Source organism: Fringilla coelebs (assembly GCF_963513975.1).
Source record: "Fringilla coelebs genome assembly, chromosome: 2".
Classification (NCBI taxonomy): domain Eukaryota; kingdom Metazoa; phylum Chordata; class Aves; order Passeriformes; family Fringillidae; genus Fringilla; species Fringilla coelebs.
The window spans coordinates 26,534,639-26,555,154 of NC_140029.1; the positions used below are offsets into that span (position 1 = coordinate 26,534,639).

The window sequence follows — 20,516 nt, forward strand, 5'->3', positions numbered from 1 at the left end:
TGTATTTATGTAACTGTATTCAAATTTCCTTTTTTTTCTCATTTAATTTTTTTAGGACTTGATAGCCTGCTTGATGAAAATAGAATATCAGATTTGACCCAGACATACCAGCTGTTCAGCCGGGTAAAAGGTGGGCAGCAGATCCTTTTGCAGCATTGGAGTGAATACATCAAGGTATTTCAAAGATCTATTACTAATGTAAACATTTATGCTGTTAGAAATTTCTTCTGTCAAAGCCAAGAATAATATGTAGGTGTATCACCAAACTTCTGTTTTAAGTAAATGTGGGGAGGGATGTTAATGCTTCTGCCTCAGCAGCAATCACATGATAAGAAACAGCAGCACCTACTTTGGTTTTAAATTTCTACTTGGAAATTGCTTTCCTTATAGGTTTGAACATTATACAGGATGTTTTTGGTTGCATTGCTTAAAATAGAACCACGTACACATGTATTTAGACTATTCTGGACTGTACTATGTGGTTTTTTTTTGCTGCAAATACTCAAGTGTTTACATACGTGCAAAACCTGTTGTCCTTCTGCAGCTTCGGCAGTGCTACTTGTAACTAGCCTACAACAATGCTGATGGGTTTCAAAGCTTTTGGGAAGAGAATGCTCCTATTGAAAATAATCCATCAGTCCTATTTAGATGTTTTGGGTTTGTTAGGCGTAATATCCATATAGTATGCTGCCCCAGAGAGCTTGCACTCTAGTGCTCTTGCAAGATAAAGGCAGGAAAGCGTCACAGAAGATTTTTCTCCCTAGAGTTGATAATTCCTGATATCAGGGCTCTCCCCTGAATTGCCCATGTGTTTATCAATCTTCAGGACTAAGTAGACAATATCAGTTAATTCCAGAGGTGCATTTTCTGCATACCTGTGTCTGGAGTTCAGCATGATCCACCAGTGCTGCAGCTCATGGGAGTGGAACATGGCTACCCTCTGCCCCCAGAACTGAGGAGGAGTTTATTCCTTAGGGTGTTGCCCAGTTGAATGGTGGTGCTGTGGCTGAGGAGGATCGTCTTCTTCTTTCTCCCAGACCACGCTCATCACTTAATCTTAGTGCTGCCTGCCACTACATAGGCTCTCCTGTTACCTGTTTTATTACAATACCTGGCAAGGTCAGCTTAATCCCAGGTTTAGTGAGCTAAGGAGACTCTCAGAAAAGTCCATGTGCTGGTCTAAGGAAAGTAGGAGTTCAAGATGGGTAGAAAATGAGGAAAGGAATCTCTCCTCTCACAACAGCTGTTAAATTGGATTATCATACCCTGTGTTTCACAGAGTCAGACCTCTTACAGCTTTAAGATGGTTGTGTACCTACTCAAAAACCTAGAAAACCTTTTCTGTAGTGTCAGTAAATCTCCTCCTTCCAAACATTGTGTGTGACAGTGACAAGATACTTCAAGAACTTCTAATGTTTATCTTGTCAGCCAATTTACTGTGGTAAGGGTCTGTGTTCCATTGTAGTCACCCTTTTGTGAATTCAGAGGTGCCATTTGGCTTTTTGCATCTAGGTTTGCTGTTTGAGAATGGGGGAAAAGCCTTGCAACTTATGAATGTACCTGGTAGAGACTGTGAGATGCCCAAGTGCTGTGTTAATGAAGGGGAAATTGTGACAGGTGGAAGATCTGATGGACTCGGTGACCATCAGAGGTCTCTTCCAGCCCACACTGCTCTGTGATTCTGTGATACATTCTAAGGACCTTGGGAGCCTTGTGTTCAGCTTTACTCTGGAATGGTACTTGAGCTAGATCTCCATGATTAGATAATGCCATGGAAATTCTGAGGTTGGAGAGGGACTTCCCCATCTCTTAGTGTTGTTGGCTAACATACTTCAGTTGGCAAAAATATACCCATTGATTACTGTTTTGCTTTTGCTTGTGCTGAGTCCTCTTTCTCACCTTGGAATACTGATCATTCAGTCCAGGGCACTGATCAGTGTTACTAAGCAAATGTTAATTGTCCAGTAGGTGAAAATCCTCCTTTACAGGATATTTTTGATATCCATTAGACAAGTGGTATTCTATCTCTGAGATAATAAATGTAGGAGCAGGAAGAGAAAGTCAGGTCTGTGGCTGCTTCTTGTGCATGGGAAAGTTTTGTTTCCCTGCAAGTCAGCTAGGATCATTTTGGTTTAGAGCCCTTAATGAAAAAGAAATCTTTGAGGGCTGAGCGGCAGTTAAAGTTCTGCTACCTGTTCAATCAGTTAAGCTCTCTATTTGGTTTAATAAAAATAGTGCAAAGTTTTTCTTTATACTTAACATTTCTGAGGCAGTTTCCATTTAATTTATTTTACATGAATCATAGTTCTGTATCTCACTGTGAACTTGCACATCATAGCCATGTCTACTGTATATTTTTTTTACTTTTGTCTTAAATGTAAATAATCTTTAAATCAAGCACTAATGTTTGAAATCCATCAATGTGTGTCTAGTTTTTATTTTGAATTTCAATGCATCTCATTTTTTAAAAACTTGAAGCCATAAGTAGTTCTGTAAATAAATTCATTTTTCTAATGATACTTTTTATAAGGGTAAATATGTCTGTTGGGGGAGATAGGTAGCACTCTAAAGTATTTTACTATCAAAAGTGTTTGTTTTACAGAACTTTGGGACAACAATAGTGGTTAATCCTGAAAAAGACAAGGATATGGTGCAAGAGCTACTAGATTTTAAGGATAAAGTGGACCATATCATAGAAGTGTGCTTTCAGAAAAATGAAAAATTTATAAACTTGATGAAGGAGTCCTTTGAAACATTTATCAACAAGAGACCAAATAAGCCTGCAGAATTGATAGGTACACAAATATTTTTCTGTGAAATATGTCAAAAATCTATAAGAAAGCATGATAATGCTGCTGAGTGTGCTAGTGCAATAGCGGTGCAGTCACATTCTGCTCTAGGAGACTGGTTTGGGGACATGAGGCATATGTTAACTGGGGTGACCCCAAGAGCTTGGGTGTGCTGCCAGGGGGGCTGCTGGAGCATGTGTCACCTCCTGTCCCTGCAGTCTGCTGCTTGCACGGGGCCTGGTGCTAACAACTGCTCGCTGCAGCACTGGGGCTGCCATGGGAGGAGCTGCTCAGGGGGAAGAGCAGCTGTGGCAAGTCAAGGGGAACTGGCTTTATTTGTGGTAGTAGAGTAGTTCTGTGTATGTTCTGGATCTCTCAGAAAGAAGTACAGCTTATCCTTCTGCCTTGAAGGCTGAAGTTCGGATAACAATTTTAAAGCCTTCAGATACAAGGAGTTTTAATAGAGGGAAAAAGCCCCACTACCTTGACAGGAAAACTTATGCTTATTAAGGGGAAAGATAATAACAAATACTTTAAAAATATTATTTAGTTTACCCCTGATCGGGCAAAAGCTATCCTGACAGTTTTGCCTGCTGAAAAACCTGGAGCTGTGGCATTTTACACCAGGAGAGGATCCTGCTCCTTGGTTGTTTGTTTTTCCACTGTACTTTGTTTTGCCTTTATTTGGCTGATTTTGTCTTCCTTCTAAAATCAGTTCTATGTAGGACAGATTGTACAACATAGTGATACAGGTTAAAGCCATAATATGGGCTGTTGTCATTTGTGGATCATGGTGTCCCGGCTCCCACAAAGGTTTTCTTCTTTCACAGAAGGTTGTATAAGGATACTAACGTGGCTTAATAAATACTTAGCTAAATTCAAGGCTTAACCTTATTTCTGGCATTCTGAAACTACTAACTGGAAAGCATTGCTTCTGTTAAAATTTTAATATGCTCCTACCAAGGAGTATGAGGGACATGGTAAAGATCTATAAAAATATAGTCCTCTTCATGTTGTTTGTTTCTGTTTCTCATAAAATACATTCATATACATTGTATGCTTCCAAAACATTGTCTTTCAACAAGTAATGTGCTTGTATGACACAAAATGTGGGAATTTCTAATGTATTAATTTTAATTATTATACTGTATTCATTTTTTGCCTTGGACTATTCTTTTTACAGTACTTTTCCATTATATATAGTAGGGCTCCAGTAATAATCCAGTAATACAGTAGGGCTCTGTCATTCCACTGAACACAGGGATGGGAAAAGGGAAAACAAAATGTAGTGCTTATCCTATGTTTTAACACATAGTACAACTTAACACATAGAGATATTTCAAGCAGGAGATGTTTAAGTTGGTTATTTTAGATCTGTTTTTAAGCTGTTACCTAATTTTATTTGTTTGTAGCAAAATATGTGGATTCCAAGTTAAGAGCTGGTAATAAAGAAGCAACAGATGAAGAGCTGGAAAGAATCCTTGACAAAATAATGATCATATTTAGATTCATTCATGGTAAGCAATAGCAGTTCACTGTAGATGCAATGAAAACTATTCCCTTTGCTATTAACAGGGCTGCTTTTCTCTGAATGCAAGAGATCTTTTTCAGCATGAATTTCTGCTCAGCTCGGTCTTTAATTCAGGTTGCCTTACTCTTGAAGGAGCACAGTCAGTATACGGGGGAGGACAAATAGTTCTGTGGAGATTGGGAAGGTACAGACCTTTCAGAGTCTTGTGAGCAGAGACCTGAGAGTTAGAGGTGCTGCTGGAAGTTTTTTAAGATAAATTAACCATGGCTGTAACCACAACTTCTCCTCTAATGACAGTACAGACATTCCTGTCCACTTATGTGTGTTGTAGGTATAAAGCATGAAAACCCAGCAACTTTTCTTGACTTCTCTTTTCTCGTCATAGTTGAGAAGGAACACAGAGGAGGGCTCAAAATGACAGGAAAAAGTGTTACTGCTGAGTTTCACTGCCTTTGAAATGCATTTCCCTCATGAATTAGCAAATGCCCCCATCTTAGCAAAAACCTTGAATGTGTTAGGAATTTTTTTTTTCCTAGATTGGATATCAGAAAAACCAGCGGTCTAATCCAATATAGATGTCACTGCTCTGAAGGAAGTGGAATGTGTGTCCTGGGCTGGAGTGGAATAGCAAGAATTATCTAATTCTGTATTCGTTGGTCTGAGATGTGTGGGGTTCTCTCATAGAAATCCCAAACAAGTATAGTATGATGGGAAAGCAGTCAAGTCATAAAGTAGTATCATTTGCATAATTGAATCATAATTGTAGCATCAGATGGAGATGGTGAATGAAAACAGTTTTACTGGCAGCTTGTCAACCTAAGAGAATGATTTTTCTTAATCTGAAACTTTCACCAACTCTTTTTCTCTTCATAGTTTTTGTAGTACTGAGCTAAAAGCATAGATTTTATTTTGAGCTGTCTAGTACATAAGAGCTCTTTCAAGAGCAGGTAATTAGTAGGTAGTTTCTGGGCATTGGCCTTTTTGATAATATCTTGATGCAGCTGGTTCACAAAACTTCATCAGGACAGGATGGGGAAGGAAGAAGACTATCACAAGAAGTCCAAATTGGAAGGTGTTCACAAGGAATTACGAGGGGCTACTGTAGGCAGCCCAAGTAGTGCCTTGAGTTACAGTAAATTTGTTCCTCTTAAAAGGGAAATACCTTGCACTGTCATATGGGAGAAGTTGAGGTTTAAGTGTGAAAGTTTGTGGGTATCTGTATGGCTCTTTCATTTCAAAAGGCTATTGGCAAACCGTGTGAGAAGACTTCTGATAAGTTTTCTTTCCCTTAGGCTTTTAAAATATGTTCTTTAATATATAGAAAACCTCCCCCCCCACTTTTTTTTTCTTTCTAAATCAGACCAGTGGAGGGAAAATGTTGTTCTGGACCCCAGAGTAATTTCATTTGTTTTGTAGCTGATCCAGTGGGAAATGCAAGGCAGCTCAAGTTCCTGGGGCAGAAAAAAAAGAATTAAGTAAACATTTTGCAAAATATGTTAAAAATGATTAAAATATAAAAAGAACTTGTCTACATATTTTTCTTCACTGCTACATAATGAATATTCTGCTAATCAGCTTTTCATGAGAAAGGCTTGTCACAAACCTGAAGGGCAGTGATGCAGATAGAATGTACCATTTCATTTTATTTTTTTGTTTCAATTTCTTTACAGGGAAAGATGTGTTTGAGGCATTTTATAAGAAAGACTTAGCCAAAAGACTGCTAGTTGGAAAAAGTGCTTCAGTAGATGCTGAGAAGTCCATGTTGTCAAAGCTTAAACATGGTAGGTGTCTTCAGATGTGTTAAATTTGTATTACTTTTTGGCATGCAAATTTGGAATCCCTATTTTCTCATGCTTTTAAGAAGTAATAAGCCAAATTTTAAGTAGTAGCTGTTCAGCTCTTAACTTAAATATTGAGGGAGGATGTAAGTGTGTGTGTGTGTATATAATATATATATATATTAGACCTTTCATTATGCTCAGCAAGAATTATAAGGCTGACTTCTTAGGTATGAGACTGGTTTATTTAATGTACCTACAGAGGAGCAAAATCCTGAAAAGGTACCTGTTTGTGGGTGCTCGGTAACCTGGTAAATGTGGCTCAGCTGTCTCAGGTTAAGTGTTTATCACTTGTTCTGTGCTTCTTTGTAATTGTGGGATCTTTGCCTTTTTTTTTTATTTTGTGTGTGTGACAGAATGTGGTGCTGCTTTTACCAGCAAACTGGAGGGCATGTTCAAGGACATGGAACTGTCCAAAGATGTCATGGTACAGTTCAAGCAGGTACATTAACTTTTGTTTGTGTACTAAATTTTTCACAGTCATGAGGAGGTATTTAATGGTGCTGTCCTTTGGATTAAGCTAAAATTAAACAGAACAGCTTTTGAGCTGGTCCTAGTAATAGTGTCTACTTACTGTTCTGTTTATACAACAGAATTTATTTATTGTATACAATAATTTTACAATTTTATTGTATTCTTTTTAAAGTAAATTAGTCTAAATACCACATAGTAATTTAGTTGACTGACATCCTTGGAAGTCTGTATCTCTTCATTTTGGTAAACTGGTACTGCTCTGATGAATTTTTTGTGAATGGCCCGCACCAGAGAAACTCCCTGAAGGTTGCTAAGTGCACAGAATCTATGAATATCTCAGCCCAAGAGTTTCCAGCTTGTTGGTGACCAATGAATGCTTGCAGGAAATACTGCACATGCTCACTCTGTTGTTGCATTTCTCTCTGGGTACTTGTTTTGGGACCTTACTGAAGTCAGGATGCTGGGTTAGAGACCCAACCCAGGACAACACCTGTAATAAAATACTGTAGTGACTCTTCTGTCCCAGATTTTGCAGTCTGGCTTGACTGATGCTCTACTCCAATTATATAAAAAAGTTTTGTCTAACAGATGTAGAAGTCCTAGGGGATGCTTTTGATTTTACAGTCCTTGCCATAGCTTCTTTTCTTTGTCTTTATCTGCATGTGATTAAAGCTTCTTAGCACCCTGTGTAGACAGAGGTCTAGAATATTTCAAGGCATGTTGATATTTTCTTTGTACTCCCAACTGCTTGCTGTGTTTTGAAGTTGGGGAAGTGGTCATTAGATAGTTACTCAAAATCCTGGTAGAGCGTGTCTAACCAAGGTTGTGGCCTGTAAGAATTGTTATATTAATCCCAAATTTCTAACTTAAGTATATACATTTTCTAATTTAGTATGCAGATAGTATACTTGAATAATTTTTGTCTCTTGCGTTTTAGTATATGCAGAACCAAAGTGATCCAGGAAATATAGACCTGACAGTAAATATATTAACTATGGGATATTGGCCAACTTATACACCCATGGAAGTCCACTTAAATTCAGAGGTTTGTGTTTAAATTCTTCTTCTAAATACACTTTACCAAATGAAATCATTATCACAGAGTGCATTAATGGCCTTCATTTCAAATTTTTTCTGCTAGGTATCTGAGGGGTTTATGTAATTTTAAGGATTCCAGAATTGCAAAAAATACAATGTAGTGGATAAAGTCCACATTTTTCAGATGATTATTTCACTCAGTGTGGGGTTTTTTTTTACCTGTATAATAATAATATCATTGCTTAGCATTGCAGTCAGTTACTTAAAAGTTTGCAATGGGTCAGCTCACCTTAATTTAGTCAATCTTTAACTACATTGGTTAGGCACTTTGAGCTAGTCAATAGTTGTGTTTTTGCAAGTTCCTTTTTTTTAAAGATCCTTCGTATGTTCCCTGCAACGGATCACACAAAACCAGCCCCTGCTTTTAAATAGTATTTGCTTGAAAAATGATTGTTTCCAAGTTGAGAGATTCTTGCAAAGCTCCTTTCAGTAGCAATTTAGGTTGAAATGTGTATTTGGAGTCCCTGTTTCCTACAATACCTTATTTGATCAGAGGTGTGAGAAGCACTTCAGAGGCCAGAGGTGGTAATGGGGTTTTCACTCGGTTTGACGATAAGGAAGCTTTTGTACTCTTGTTCCTGAAGTGTCTTTTCCTCCATGGCTGACTACTTTTGAAGGGTCCAACCTGAGCAACACATCATGAAAATAAAGGGGTAGAACCCCCTCAGTTGGAAGTAAGAGTGTGTAAAGTAGTGCCATTGGACTGGAGTTCCAACCCATCCACAAACTACAGGAAGATTATAAGAGCAGATGGTGCTAGCCAGTGTAAAGGTGTGAGATGGATGCTTTTTGTCCCATTACTTCTAGGTCATATTCAAAGTCAGGGACAAAACCAGTGTTTCTTTTGAAGTTTTAAAACCCTTTACAGGGAGTTTATTTTACTGTTTTTCAGAACAAGCAAATTAAAAACCCAAGGAAAATGTAGTTATTTTTTAATTGAGGCTTTCTTACATGCATAGTCGTACTTGAGAGCAAAATTTTGCTCTTTGGATTAAGTTTTTCCTACAAAAGAACCTATTATGAAACATGGTTGAGGAGAATAAAGAAATTACATGTGTGAAATCATTTGGTGTCACTGCAAGATAAAATGCTAGTGTTTCTTCTCTTTTCTTAACAGATGATAAAGCTTCAAGAGGTATTTAAAACCTTTTACCTGGGAAAACACAGTGGTCGAAAACTTCAGTGGCAGACCACTTTAGGACATGCTGTCCTAAAGGCAGAATTTAAGGAAGTAAGTTTGCTTGCATATTGCTTTGCCTGTTGGGTTAAAATTTAAGTCAATTATTTGGAATCTGCGCTTTTTATAAAGGTAGTAACATTTTTGTGGAGGAACAATCACAATTCAGTACTGTTATTTTGTACAGAAAGTAGGCTTTTTATTATTAAACTGAAAACTAACAAGACAACAATATGATACCTTTTGGTAATATTAATTTGATAGGAATTGTTGCTCATTCAACTAAATTAAGTTGTAATAAAGCAAGAAATTAAAACAAGAAAAAGAACACAGCATTTTTCTATCTGTAATTTGGAATTGTTTTGATTGTAGAAATCCTGGTGATGCTTTTGTTATGCTTGACATAAAGAGACTGAAGGGTGTTAGTCATGTGAAGGCTGTGGTTAAAATTTAAATGCTTGTTAAATATTTAACTGTTAAATAGCTGCACTGTTTGTTCATGTGGTTTTGTTTTGTCTCATGCAGTATCTTGCCTTGTAATAGTGCAGCTTCACTAAGCCACAGCAAAGACAAAAATTCTTGAATTCCTTGAATTCTTTTACTAACTCATTGTGAACATTAACTTGAGTTAATTATGGACAAATTCACTCTTGATGGTGGCAACACCAAAATGTCATATATTGTAATTAAAATTAAGGATTCACTTCACTAAATACCAGGCCACCCTAACAAGCTTCTGCTATGTATTGTATTGTTACTGTCAGAGGAGCAAAAATAAGAGATATTTTATAAATATCCTCTTTCCTCAATACTACATTCAGGCCTGTGTGCCCGGCATTCTAAAATGCATATCCATTCTTCTAGAAATAGAAAAATTAATGTATACTTTCTGTAACTGTCAAATGTAGGAGATACAATAGAAAATTCTCTGAATATTACTGTTATTTGTTGTTTCTCTTTTAGGGGAAGAAGGAGTTTCAAGTATCGCTCTTTCAGACATTAGTATTGCTTATGTTTAATGAAGGAGATGAATTCAGTTTTGAAGAAATTAAAATGGCTACTGGTGTAGGTAGGAAGAATACTTTCTGATTTTTAAGTTTATTCATCAAGTGATTGGCAATTATGATTTGGTATGTGAATCATATCTAATTTTTATAGAAATTTTTCACAATCATTGGGACAAACTTTATATGCCAAAAGCATACACACACCAGAAGAGATGAGGAGAACACACTGCATGTATTTCTTAGTGTATTTTCTTGGTGTGTAAAATTGACCCTTCATGAAATTATTAGTAAGAGCTGTGTGGCATGCAGTACTACTAACAACCTATTAGATTTACAAAATGTATCACTGCAATTCTTAAAATGTAGGTGATGCTAAAGACTGTTGTGTGTACAGATTATTTTTGTTCCCGTTGAGTTTCACATACTATGTTTTGAAAATGATCTGCTGTACAGTGCTCTTAGTTGGGGGTGACTTAAGAGAGTATTTTCAGTTGAGCTGTTCCGAGAGCTCACCTGCCTGTTGCCCATTCCTGTTGCTGGGGTGCCCCTTCACAGCAGGTCTGATTTGTTCAGAGCAGCACTGTGTGCTGGGTGTGTACTCTGTAGCTCTCTGCCTCTGCACTTGAACCTGAAGTGACAAAGAAAGCTCAGGAAAAGTACAGTTTTCTCTTTAACCATCTGCAGTATCTGTCTTGTGTTTTTATGTTCCTGGGTGGGTTTTCTTTCCTCAGATTCTTACATTCTCTTGAAATAGTTATAGCCAAAACACTGTCATCATTACTCTTTGCAATTTTTGCATCAATCAGCAGCTTATATCCAGTAGTCCTTCACATGCTGAAACTTAAGATCAACCTAATACAGCAGTATCTGAAAGAGTACTTGAGCCCTTCCAAGTACTAAAATATTGTAATATATTTACTGAAATACTGTAAAATGGGGATACCAAGAATCTTTGCAGTTCAGAATGATGCATTGCAGAAGGAAGTACAGCCTGGGTGCTCCTTGTCTCTGTGTCAGTGCTTCAAATTACTTAGTCATCTTCTCCCTTAATGGTAAGGGAGCTGAAGAAAATCCATGCCAGTGATAATAATAATAATCAGGATAGTCTGGAGAGGCTTATTAGGTTGGAGTACAATGTTTACAGAACAAACACACGTTCATGCAAGCCTGATCCAGGTCCTGCTTTCTCATCTTGGATTGCTGTCCCTTGGAGCTGGTATTCTGGCTGCCTGACAGCAACAGATAAAATCTGCTGCAAGGAAATCCATTCCATTATAGCACAAAATAAGGAATTCAATAGACTGTTTTTAAGGCAGGTGGCTGGAATTGATGGCTGGGAGCTGCCTCTGTCATTGCACTGAGCAACATGTCTGTATTTCTCTCCCCTTTGGAGAAGTATAGAAATTTAGGTGGTAAGGACAGCTCATGGTCCCTGGAGTTCCTGTGAGGCCAGGATGAATAGCATAGAGTCACAGAATGGCCTGGATTGGAAGGAATCATAAAGATAGCTAGTTCTAACCCCCTGCCCTGAGCAGGGACACCTTCCATTAAGCCAGGTTACTCAGAGCTCCATCCAGCCTGGTCTTGAATGCTTCCAGGGAAGGAGCATCCAGACAAACTGTTCTAGTGCCTTGCCACTCTGATGATAAAGAATTTCTTTCTAATACCTAATCTATTCTGTTTCAGTTTGAAGCTGTTCCCCCTTGTCATGTCAATGCATGGTCTTGTAAATTTAGAAGTTCCTCTCCATTTTTCCTGTAGAGATTAACTGGCCATGGTTGGAACCATCATCAGCCTCCTTAATGAGATCGTCCCTGGTACATTAGGACAGTGAGAACATGCATAAACTGTTACTCAGAGAAAGAATGGTCACCTTCTCTCTGATTGTGCTTCTTCAAGATGTGTTATCCAAATATATTCTGTGTTTTTACTTGCCTGTCAAGGGAGCCTGTAGGAGCTGTAGTTTTTACTTCTGTTTCAGAGATTGATAGGTAATTGTGAATTCCTTCCCTTTTGGCATACTGTAACCTGTGACTTCACTAGCAAAGTTCCAGAGTGTTTTAAAAGCAGCCTTGTGTTCGGGCAAAACCACAGCTCAACAACCTGCATTTACTGAGGCTGAAACACACGAAATGTGCCACATTTCATAAATGCCAGTTTAGCCCACATTGTTTAAAGGTTTTTTTTAAGATAGCATATAACAGTTGGAAGTTTAAAAGAAGGAAAAGGTTGCTCTTTGTAAAAGCTCAAGTATTTTAAAAATAGCAATAGTGTCAATCTGTTAATCTTTTACTCAGCTGTACTTAAGCACTAGATTGCAAAACCTTTCTTTCTGTTTTTAGGCTAAAACCCTGTTCAGGAGATCCAGCACATTCAGTGATAATTTTTTACTGTGAATAAAGTATTCTAGAGACTGCAAAGGCTGTTTCGATGCAAAATCTTAATACAAGACTTTGCAACATAATTAGAATGTTTAAGACTTCATTTTATCTTGTCTACATGCTTTCAACCTTAAATATGACTAGATAAAATTTTCCTCACACACTTGTCTACTACTTTCCCATTTTGGAGGAAGTTTGACTATAATAGCTGTCAGCTCTACCCTCCCACAAAACTTGGTTCTGTCAGTTTTGACTATTGTATTTTTATTCTATTATGTATTTTTTGCTGTGTGATAAAAACACTGATCAAATCTTGAAATAGGTGGCTTTGAGTTTCTTGTCATACACTGAGTTTTTATTTTCCAAAGTGCAGTTACTGCCACACATAACTAAAGCAATAAAACTAAGTTTGTCTTATGTGAAATCTTTTCTGAAACTATTTTGGAAGGAAAACTCACTGAGCCTAAATCTGTCTTTCTGATGTATATAATCCTGTGCATCCTCTCAGCATTTAACCTGTGGAAGATGAGACCGAGTTTGAAGGCTGTGAGCTACTTCTTAATTGGAACTTAGAAGGAAGTATTAACATAAAACCACTGGCTTTTCAATTTATTTCTAGATCAATCCCATGAAACTCTTGATGTTAATGTTTTGTTTTGCTTTCTCCCATATTTGAACTCCTTCACAGAGGACAGTGAATTAAGAAGAACCTTGCAGTCTTTAGCTTGTGGAAAAGCAAGAGTATTGATTAAAAATCCAAAGGGCAAGGATGTAGAAGATGGAGATAAATTCATCTTTAATGGTGATTTCAAGCATAAATTGTTTAGAATAAAGATCAACCAGATTCAAATGAAAGAAACAGTACGTACTTTTTGCATTCATTCAGTTTATGTATTAACTGTTTATCTACATAGCCCATATGGAAAGACGTAATCTCTTGTATTTTTTGCATATAAAGAAATATTTAAATTCAAATTATAATTAATTTTTAGAGTAGCCAAGATGACTCAGAGAGGCAATAGAGACTTTAAAATCACTGAAATTGAAAACAACTTAGGTTGCTTCCTGTGCTTGCAAATATGAATGGCTATATATTAAACTAAAAGGATCTTGTGGATGTTTCAGTCCATCTTGAAAGTTTCTGTGGTTTTGCTGTAGTGTTGGTACTATATTGAATTCGTGAATCAGATGTCACCATGTCACTTGTTTATTTAGCAGGCAGGAAGGCTATAAAAGTCAGGGTTGTCCCTAATTCTGCAGTGAAAACAAGCCTTTTTTGTTGTATCTGAATTCCCATTCTTGACACAAGGTGACATACTCTAATTAACAATTACTTGTTTCTTTTTTGCCTTTGCATATTAAATTCCCTGAAAGTCAAACTGGAGTTTGACACAAAACGCTGCTGTATTTGGGCTGTGAAAGTGTCGTGTTCTCTCAAAAATCTTAAGGGAGTTTCTAAGATTTACTTTTATTTATCAATTAATGTAAGATAAGACACATTTTTTTCCTTTACATTACCCTGAATTTTCTTTTATTTGCTTTAGCAGTACACTTCAGAAATCACTTGGCTCTTAGAATGCAGTAATGCATGCATCTGTCTCAAAGATAAATAAAAATGCATAAGCTTCATTTTATTGTGAAGGTTAACTATAGAGATAGAATTAATAAAAAGTAGCAACAGAGGGTAATTTGTGGTGTTGTATTGTTCTTTAGGTTGAGGAACAGGTCAGCACAACTGAAAGAGTATTTCAGGACAGGCAATATCAGATTGATGCTGCTATTGTACGAATAATGAAGATGAGGAAGACTCTTGGTCATAATCTTCTTGTTTCTGAATTGTATAACCAACTGAAATTTCCTGTAAAGGTAACTCATGTTTTTCTTCATCAAAAAATCCTAGATTTATCTAAATATATATATATATGTTTCTATTCAGCTTGTCTAGAAGAGCAAGAAATGTGAAATATCATAGAATTAAACCCAAAGATGAAGGTATTGCATGAACAGAAATAAGTCACAGTCATACTACATCACTTATATACTATGGTGCATTTCTATGTAGCTTTTAGCAGTATTTTTTTTAAATATGTTTGCCTTTGTATTACTAACTGTTATGCTAATCTGATCTTTTCTTGTAGCCTGGAGACTTGAAAAAGAGAATTGAATCTCTCATTGACAGAGACTATATGGAGAGAGACAAAGACAACCCCAATCAGTACCACTATGTTGCATAAAGAAGAAGAAATCGTTTTATTTAAAAAAATAAAAAACCCTAAAAAATAAAAACCAAAATCATCCACATATATCTTTAGGACACCAAATGCATATGCTGTTCCAGACTTCCTTTTAGCAGATTTCAGGTTGATGTATATTACTCAAGCAGCTGCATGCACTGCTGTGGAAAAGAAGCAAAATGACATGTTCATTGATCACCTTTGTCAAGACTTCTTACTAATTTTAAATGCCCTGTTTTGGCTTTTTTTCCCCCTTTAGTTCATCTTTTGTTCTCTTGGGTTCTTCAAAATTTAGTTTTACAGTTTTATTTAACAATGTCATTGAAGTTGGATGGAAAGGTAAAATCATCTGTGTGAGAAATACTTCTGTCATGGATGCAAGTCTGGTTTCTTCATTTAGGTGTTCCTAACTGCATCCACAAAGTCCCTAAATGCTGCATTCTTTAGCTACAGTTACAACTTGGGTAACTTTTTAAAAACCCTTCATTGATGAACATGTATGTACAAGCAGTGTTGTTGAAATACACTGAAGTTTTGCACCGTGAAAACCCTTAAACTTGTGTTAATTTTCTTTCAAGTTATTACAAACTTCAGTCTGGTTTGGATAAATCAGGTTTTGAAGTGAGATTCTTGAAGTGCCAAGAGGACAACTGCATTCATGTGTGTACTGAGCTGTTGGATTATTTAGCTAAAATAGGGATTGTTCTATTATTACTACTTCTGCTGGCTTGGGTGGCAAAGATTAGATCTGAGTCAACGAGGCCCTACCTCATTTTAGGGCAGCAGGTGTATTTCACTGTTTCTGTAATTGCCGTAACATTTAGTTCTGCCTTGCAAATAACATCCAGGGAATCTACTGTACAGCGTGCTCCACTTAAAGAAAACAAAACCTTTTTTTAAAAAAAATACTTTTATGGTCTCAATATTGGGAAAGCATAGCTTTTTGTCTTGAAAGACTAAGGACTTTGTGAGTACTTTGTTACATATTGTACATATGTAAGTTGATTTGAATTAAAGAGTGAAAGACACTGTAGATCTGTTAGAAAACTGTAACTATAAGGAAGACACCTTTTCTGGTAATACTTGCAAGACTGTTTATTTTCCTGATTTGTCTACTGGTATGTTTCATTCTGAAAAAGAGCTACCAAAGGAGTTTTGATCACTACATAAAGGAGAATTTACCTGAGCAATATTTTCTTGAGAGATACCTTACTAAGTTTATGTAATGTGGGGTTTGGGCATCAATTAAAAGGCCACTTCTTAAAGTAAACAGTGCTATGAGGTGACATTTTGTGGAACTACATATTAAAAGTCCTTATTCTGTCCTCTGGTGTTATTAATTGTATTGCGTTCTGAATTATTTTTGTTCCCTTTGTGTTTGGAAACTAAACATGTTTAGTTTATTGTATTTAAAGCATATTTAATATTATAATTTAATGTAGACTTATTTTAATATTTGAATCTTCAGTTAATGCAAATAAAATCTTTGATGCATATTAAGTATTAATTTCTTAGCCTTTGTGAGAATTTGGCACTTCAGTTTATTTTTGAGGTTGGTTTTCTAGTGTTATACCATTCACTTTGTAGTGCACTTTTTATGTATATGGAAACCAACCAGATCCATCTTACCAGACTTCTAAACCAAAAAGGAATATGTGCTGCACAGAGAGGTAATGGCCAGAGAGGCTTAAACCACACTGAAAGCTGGCAGTAGTGTGCAGTAACTGTTAGGAAGCAGTGAGAATGTCCTGCCTGCCCCTTCTGAACTCAGATGTTCTGGTTCAGTAGTTTTAAACAATAGCTTAAAGGAGTGGTGTTATCCTGAAGATGACTGAAATGGTTCTGCCTCAAGAAGCAATGTTAATTAAAACTGCTGAGATGTGCAGTTTTTCTTAATTGCCACAGACTAAGGGCTCTTTGGCCATGTTATTCTGGTCTAGCAATTAAAAATGAATTGTTCCACAGCAGTGGAAATTATGAAGGCTGTTTTCTATGCTGTATGCCCTTGGTACCCAATTGTATCATCCCCTGCAAATAACCTCAAGCAGCAGTACTCAGAGAGGTTCTCCTTGGTTCTGCTTTTCTGCTTGTGGGAGTGGAGGTTTCGTCCCTCATCCAGCTGCTCATCTCTACCCATCCCCTTACTCCCATGAAACCACAGAGAATGTCATGATCCCTGAAGACTTTTCCAGACTGATCTGCAAGTGGCTTCAGAGGTTCAAAAGCTTTGGGAGAGACTGACAGGCCAGGTAATTTTTCTCAGGTCCTCATTTTTAATTTGATTTCATCAAATTTTTCTTGCCAGGACATTTTATGTGCTAAACCAAACAGGTAAGCAGTTACTTTATGAGTCAGCATGGAAATAATTTCTCCATGGTGAAACAGCTGCATTTGATTGCTTTTCAGTAGCTGGTGATGGAATTTGGTTGAGTAGTCTGCCTCAGTCAGTTAGTTCTTTGCAGTCACATTGCCTGAGAGTACCTGTACCCACAGGGCTGAAGTTGGTAAACATTTTTTCCTGGAAGATCACCCACTGTTGAAGATGTTGGGCAGTAGCTAAGTGACAGGTCCTCTATAGAGCACCAGTGTTCAGGTATGTCAGGGAGACCTGGATATTGGCAATTCAGTGTCCTTAGAACAAATTGTATAGCAGCTTCTGTGAAATCACAAAAATAACAGCAGGAGCCTGGATACAGCTGAGGGCTCTAACTTATCCAAACATACATTATATGTGTTTAAAAAGCAATTTTCCTAAACGTGACATGCTGTTATCTGGCCCAACATTTCCTGAGGGAAAGTGAGTGTGAGAATGTAGACTGGGAGCTGACTTAAAGGCACTTCCCAAGCCTGGCAGTTCCAGTTCTCCTCAGCACTCCAGCCAAAAGCCTCATTTCTGCCCTCTCCTTGGGTGTTTTTTTCTTAGTTCTGTATTTTAGCTTTTCCTGGATTCCTTTATCTGAACCTGGGTTTATCTGAACCTGGGTTTAGCATTTAATGCCCTTGATCTGCTGCAGCTTTTCTCATCCTTTCTTTGTGCTATACATCTTTGAAAAAAAAAATTACACACCTTTCAGGTAACTTCAATGTCTCAATTTGCAGATCTACCTGTGCACTGTTACAGGCTGGGGGCTGAGTGCCTGGGAAGCTGCCCAGTGGGAAAGGACCTGGGGGTGCTGGTGACAGTGGCTGAACATGAGCCAGCAGTGCCCAGGTGGCCAAGAAGGCCAATGGCAGCCTGGCCTGTATCAGCAATGGTGTGGCCAGCAGGAGCAGGGCAGGGATTGTCCCCCTGCACTCAGCACCAATGAGGCCACACCTCAAATCCTGTGTTCAGTTCTGGGCTGCAAGAAAGACACTGAGGGGCTGGAGAATGTCCAGAGAAGGGCAGTGGAGCTGGGGAAAGGTCTGGAACACAACCCCTCTGAGGAGCACCTCAGGGAGCTGGAGTTGTTAAGGCTGGAAAAAAGAAGGCTAAAAAAAAAGGCTCCAGGAAGGGAGCCTTATTGCTCTCTTCAACTGCCTTAAAGGAGGCTGTAGCCAGGTGGGGGGGGGATTCTTCTCTTTTCCTAGGTAACAAGAGACAGGATGAGAGGAAAAGACCTCAAGCTGTGCCAGGGGAGGTTTAGACTGGATATTATGAAAGCTTTCTTTACTGAAAGGGTTATCAGTCACTGGATCAGGTGGTCTGGGGAAGTGATGAAGCCACTATCCCTGCAGGTATTTAAAAGGCCTGTAGATGTGGTGCTTAGGGACACAGTTTAGTGGTAAGCTAGGGAGTGCTGGGTTGCCAGTTGAACTCAGTGACGTTTGAGGTCTTTTCCAACCTAAATGGTCCCACTCTGTTTGTAGGTTTATTATCTTTGGCAGGGATGTTCAGGAGAGTGGACTCTGTACCATGAACTTGGTTAGCCATTCCTAGCAAGTCTCTTCCGAAAGGAAGTAACCGTGTGAAGTCAGGTAATACTCAGCAAAAGGCTATGGGAAAATAGTCATGTTTTGTGGAAATTCTTTCCTTGTATCTCCTAGCCTGTACTCTGTCTCCTTTGTTTGTACTCTGCCTTGACCTCACAGGACAGTTTTTACTGTAGTAATGACTAATTCTCCTGGGTGTTTCCCATGAGCAGCCCACTCTGCAACCACAGCTCTGAAGAACGGCCAGTGAGTGCATCACGGTTCCTATCTGGGCCTGTGAGCGTGCTGGATGGCCAGCAGCTCTGTCAGATGAAATGTGTAGTGGCTGGGTATGGACTATGTTTTTTTCTCTCAGTGACAGCCCAATCTGGGCCTCCAGGCTGTGTATATAGCAGCTTTTACAGAAGCTTTAACTTTGTTTGTTTATGTCTTACCCTGCTATCATGTTTGATTGATGTCAGCCAACAAGTTACCAAGCAGTGGGGCTGATGGCCAGCACGGTTGTGCAAGACTTGATGCATTTGTCTAACAAACACCCTGGTACTTGTACTGAAAGGAGGTGGAAATTGATATGGTGCTGTCTCTGTACCATTAATAAAGGCCCAGTGAGCTAATGATCCACATCATGGAAGGTCAACATCATTCTCTGCTGATAACCTTATGTTCTTTATTTACCAAATTTTACCACAGTATTGTTGCTTTATGCAACTTTTTTTTTTCCCCCTTTATAGGTGCTTACTGATTTTTCCACCAGGGAGTCAAAATACTGCACACCAAGTTTAAACCTGACCTTGGGCCTCCCTCCCCATTTATCTTGTGGCAGACTTTGTATTCCACAGACCTTCCTCCACTCCCAGTGCAGGTTCCAAAAACAGTGATCCAAAACAAGAACCCATATCCCACCTCCATTACCCTCAACCCCTCTGCAGATGAGTCTTTCAAACACTTGACCAGAGCCGCTCATTATGTCCTTTTTCAAAGTAACTTCTGCTTTTGGCAATACATGGAAAGAATAAAGATTGCTAGAAGTGTTGCAGGGAAAAACAAACTTTACTAAAATAATACATTACTGTGTCTAAAAATGCACAGGTAAAAATGCAGCATTAAAAAAGAAATATGTGTTTATAGCAATTGCATTGAAAAAGAAAGGCAGATCCCCATGCCATCCTAAGGAGCAACTACACTTGTCCACGACGTTTTGGGGAAACAGGAACTGTGAATTAACTGAGACAAAGAGCAAGGAAAGGTCAAGTTCACAGCAGCTGAACTTGACTTTAGAAGCTGGGAGTAGCTAAATTGCATTTCAAATGGGTTCAATGCAAAAAAGTATGAAGGCAGCTTGGGAGCAGACATCATTCTGCCTCAGAGGTGATGAATCTGGAGCAGCCTGCAGTGAGGAGAGGGAGTCCACAGCAGTCATTGTGAGAAAGCAGAGGCACACTGCTACTGACACACATTCCAATCGTACTAGAAACAGGATTGCAGGAGCAAGACACAGCTTCTGAGGCTTCAGATGAAGTAAGCATACCCCTAGCAGTGTGGATAAAAGAGAGCATTGGATTACAAAGTGATCAAATTACCTGGACTGTCCATCTCCATTACACCTGAGAATGTTTACATGCTAACTTCACCCTCTTTTCTGGTTATCTCAGAAAAAAAAAAAAAAAAAAAGGGATTCCTTAACAACCATCAGACATCTGAAGGTATGTGAAATTGAATTTTTTGCCCATGCAAACACACGTCATTAGCAGTCCCTGTTTTGTCTTGGAACACATGTGACTCGTATGTATACCTGGGTATATGTACATAGAACACTTCAGACACAACAGGTCATCAACCTGCAATGTTTTTATACAGCTGGGACGGAATTAATTCTGTGCGAGACGCCCATAGTGACCTCAGCCAGGCTCAGGCTCAGAAGCCCATTCTGGGGCAGCACGGAGCCCGCCGGCACCACCGGCGCCGAACCCGCTCCCCTCAGAGCGGCCCCGCTCTCGCGAGATCTCCCCCCTCACCGCCGCTGCGGTGCCCCGGCCCGGCTCACGTGACGGGCGGTCCGCCTCTGTGACGTCAGC

At 38.5% G+C, this 20,516-nt stretch overlaps 1 protein-coding gene across 1 annotated transcript in view; it reads left to right on the plus strand.

The window, feature by feature from the left end:
• The window catches only part of CUL4A (cullin 4A), a 34,084-nt gene extending 18,230 nt beyond the window's left edge, over nucleotides 1-15,854 (plus strand). Inside the window, exons 10-20 of the mRNA XM_084226222.1 lie at nucleotides 56-174; nucleotides 2,603-2,795; nucleotides 4,202-4,306; nucleotides 5,991-6,101; nucleotides 6,515-6,600; nucleotides 7,570-7,677; nucleotides 8,848-8,961; nucleotides 9,871-9,976; nucleotides 12,984-13,156; nucleotides 14,009-14,161; nucleotides 14,434-15,854. Of these exons, the coding sequence (XP_084082348.1) occupies nucleotides 56-174; nucleotides 2,603-2,795; nucleotides 4,202-4,306; nucleotides 5,991-6,101; nucleotides 6,515-6,600; nucleotides 7,570-7,677; nucleotides 8,848-8,961; nucleotides 9,871-9,976; nucleotides 12,984-13,156; nucleotides 14,009-14,161; nucleotides 14,434-14,529 (1,364 nt within the window). The 3' untranslated portion in view covers nucleotides 14,530-15,854. The remainder of the gene's footprint in view (nucleotides 1-55; nucleotides 175-2,602; nucleotides 2,796-4,201; nucleotides 4,307-5,990; nucleotides 6,102-6,514; nucleotides 6,601-7,569; nucleotides 7,678-8,847; nucleotides 8,962-9,870; nucleotides 9,977-12,983; nucleotides 13,157-14,008; nucleotides 14,162-14,433) is intronic.
• The last annotated feature ends 4,662 nt before the right edge of the window (nucleotides 15,855-20,516 follow it).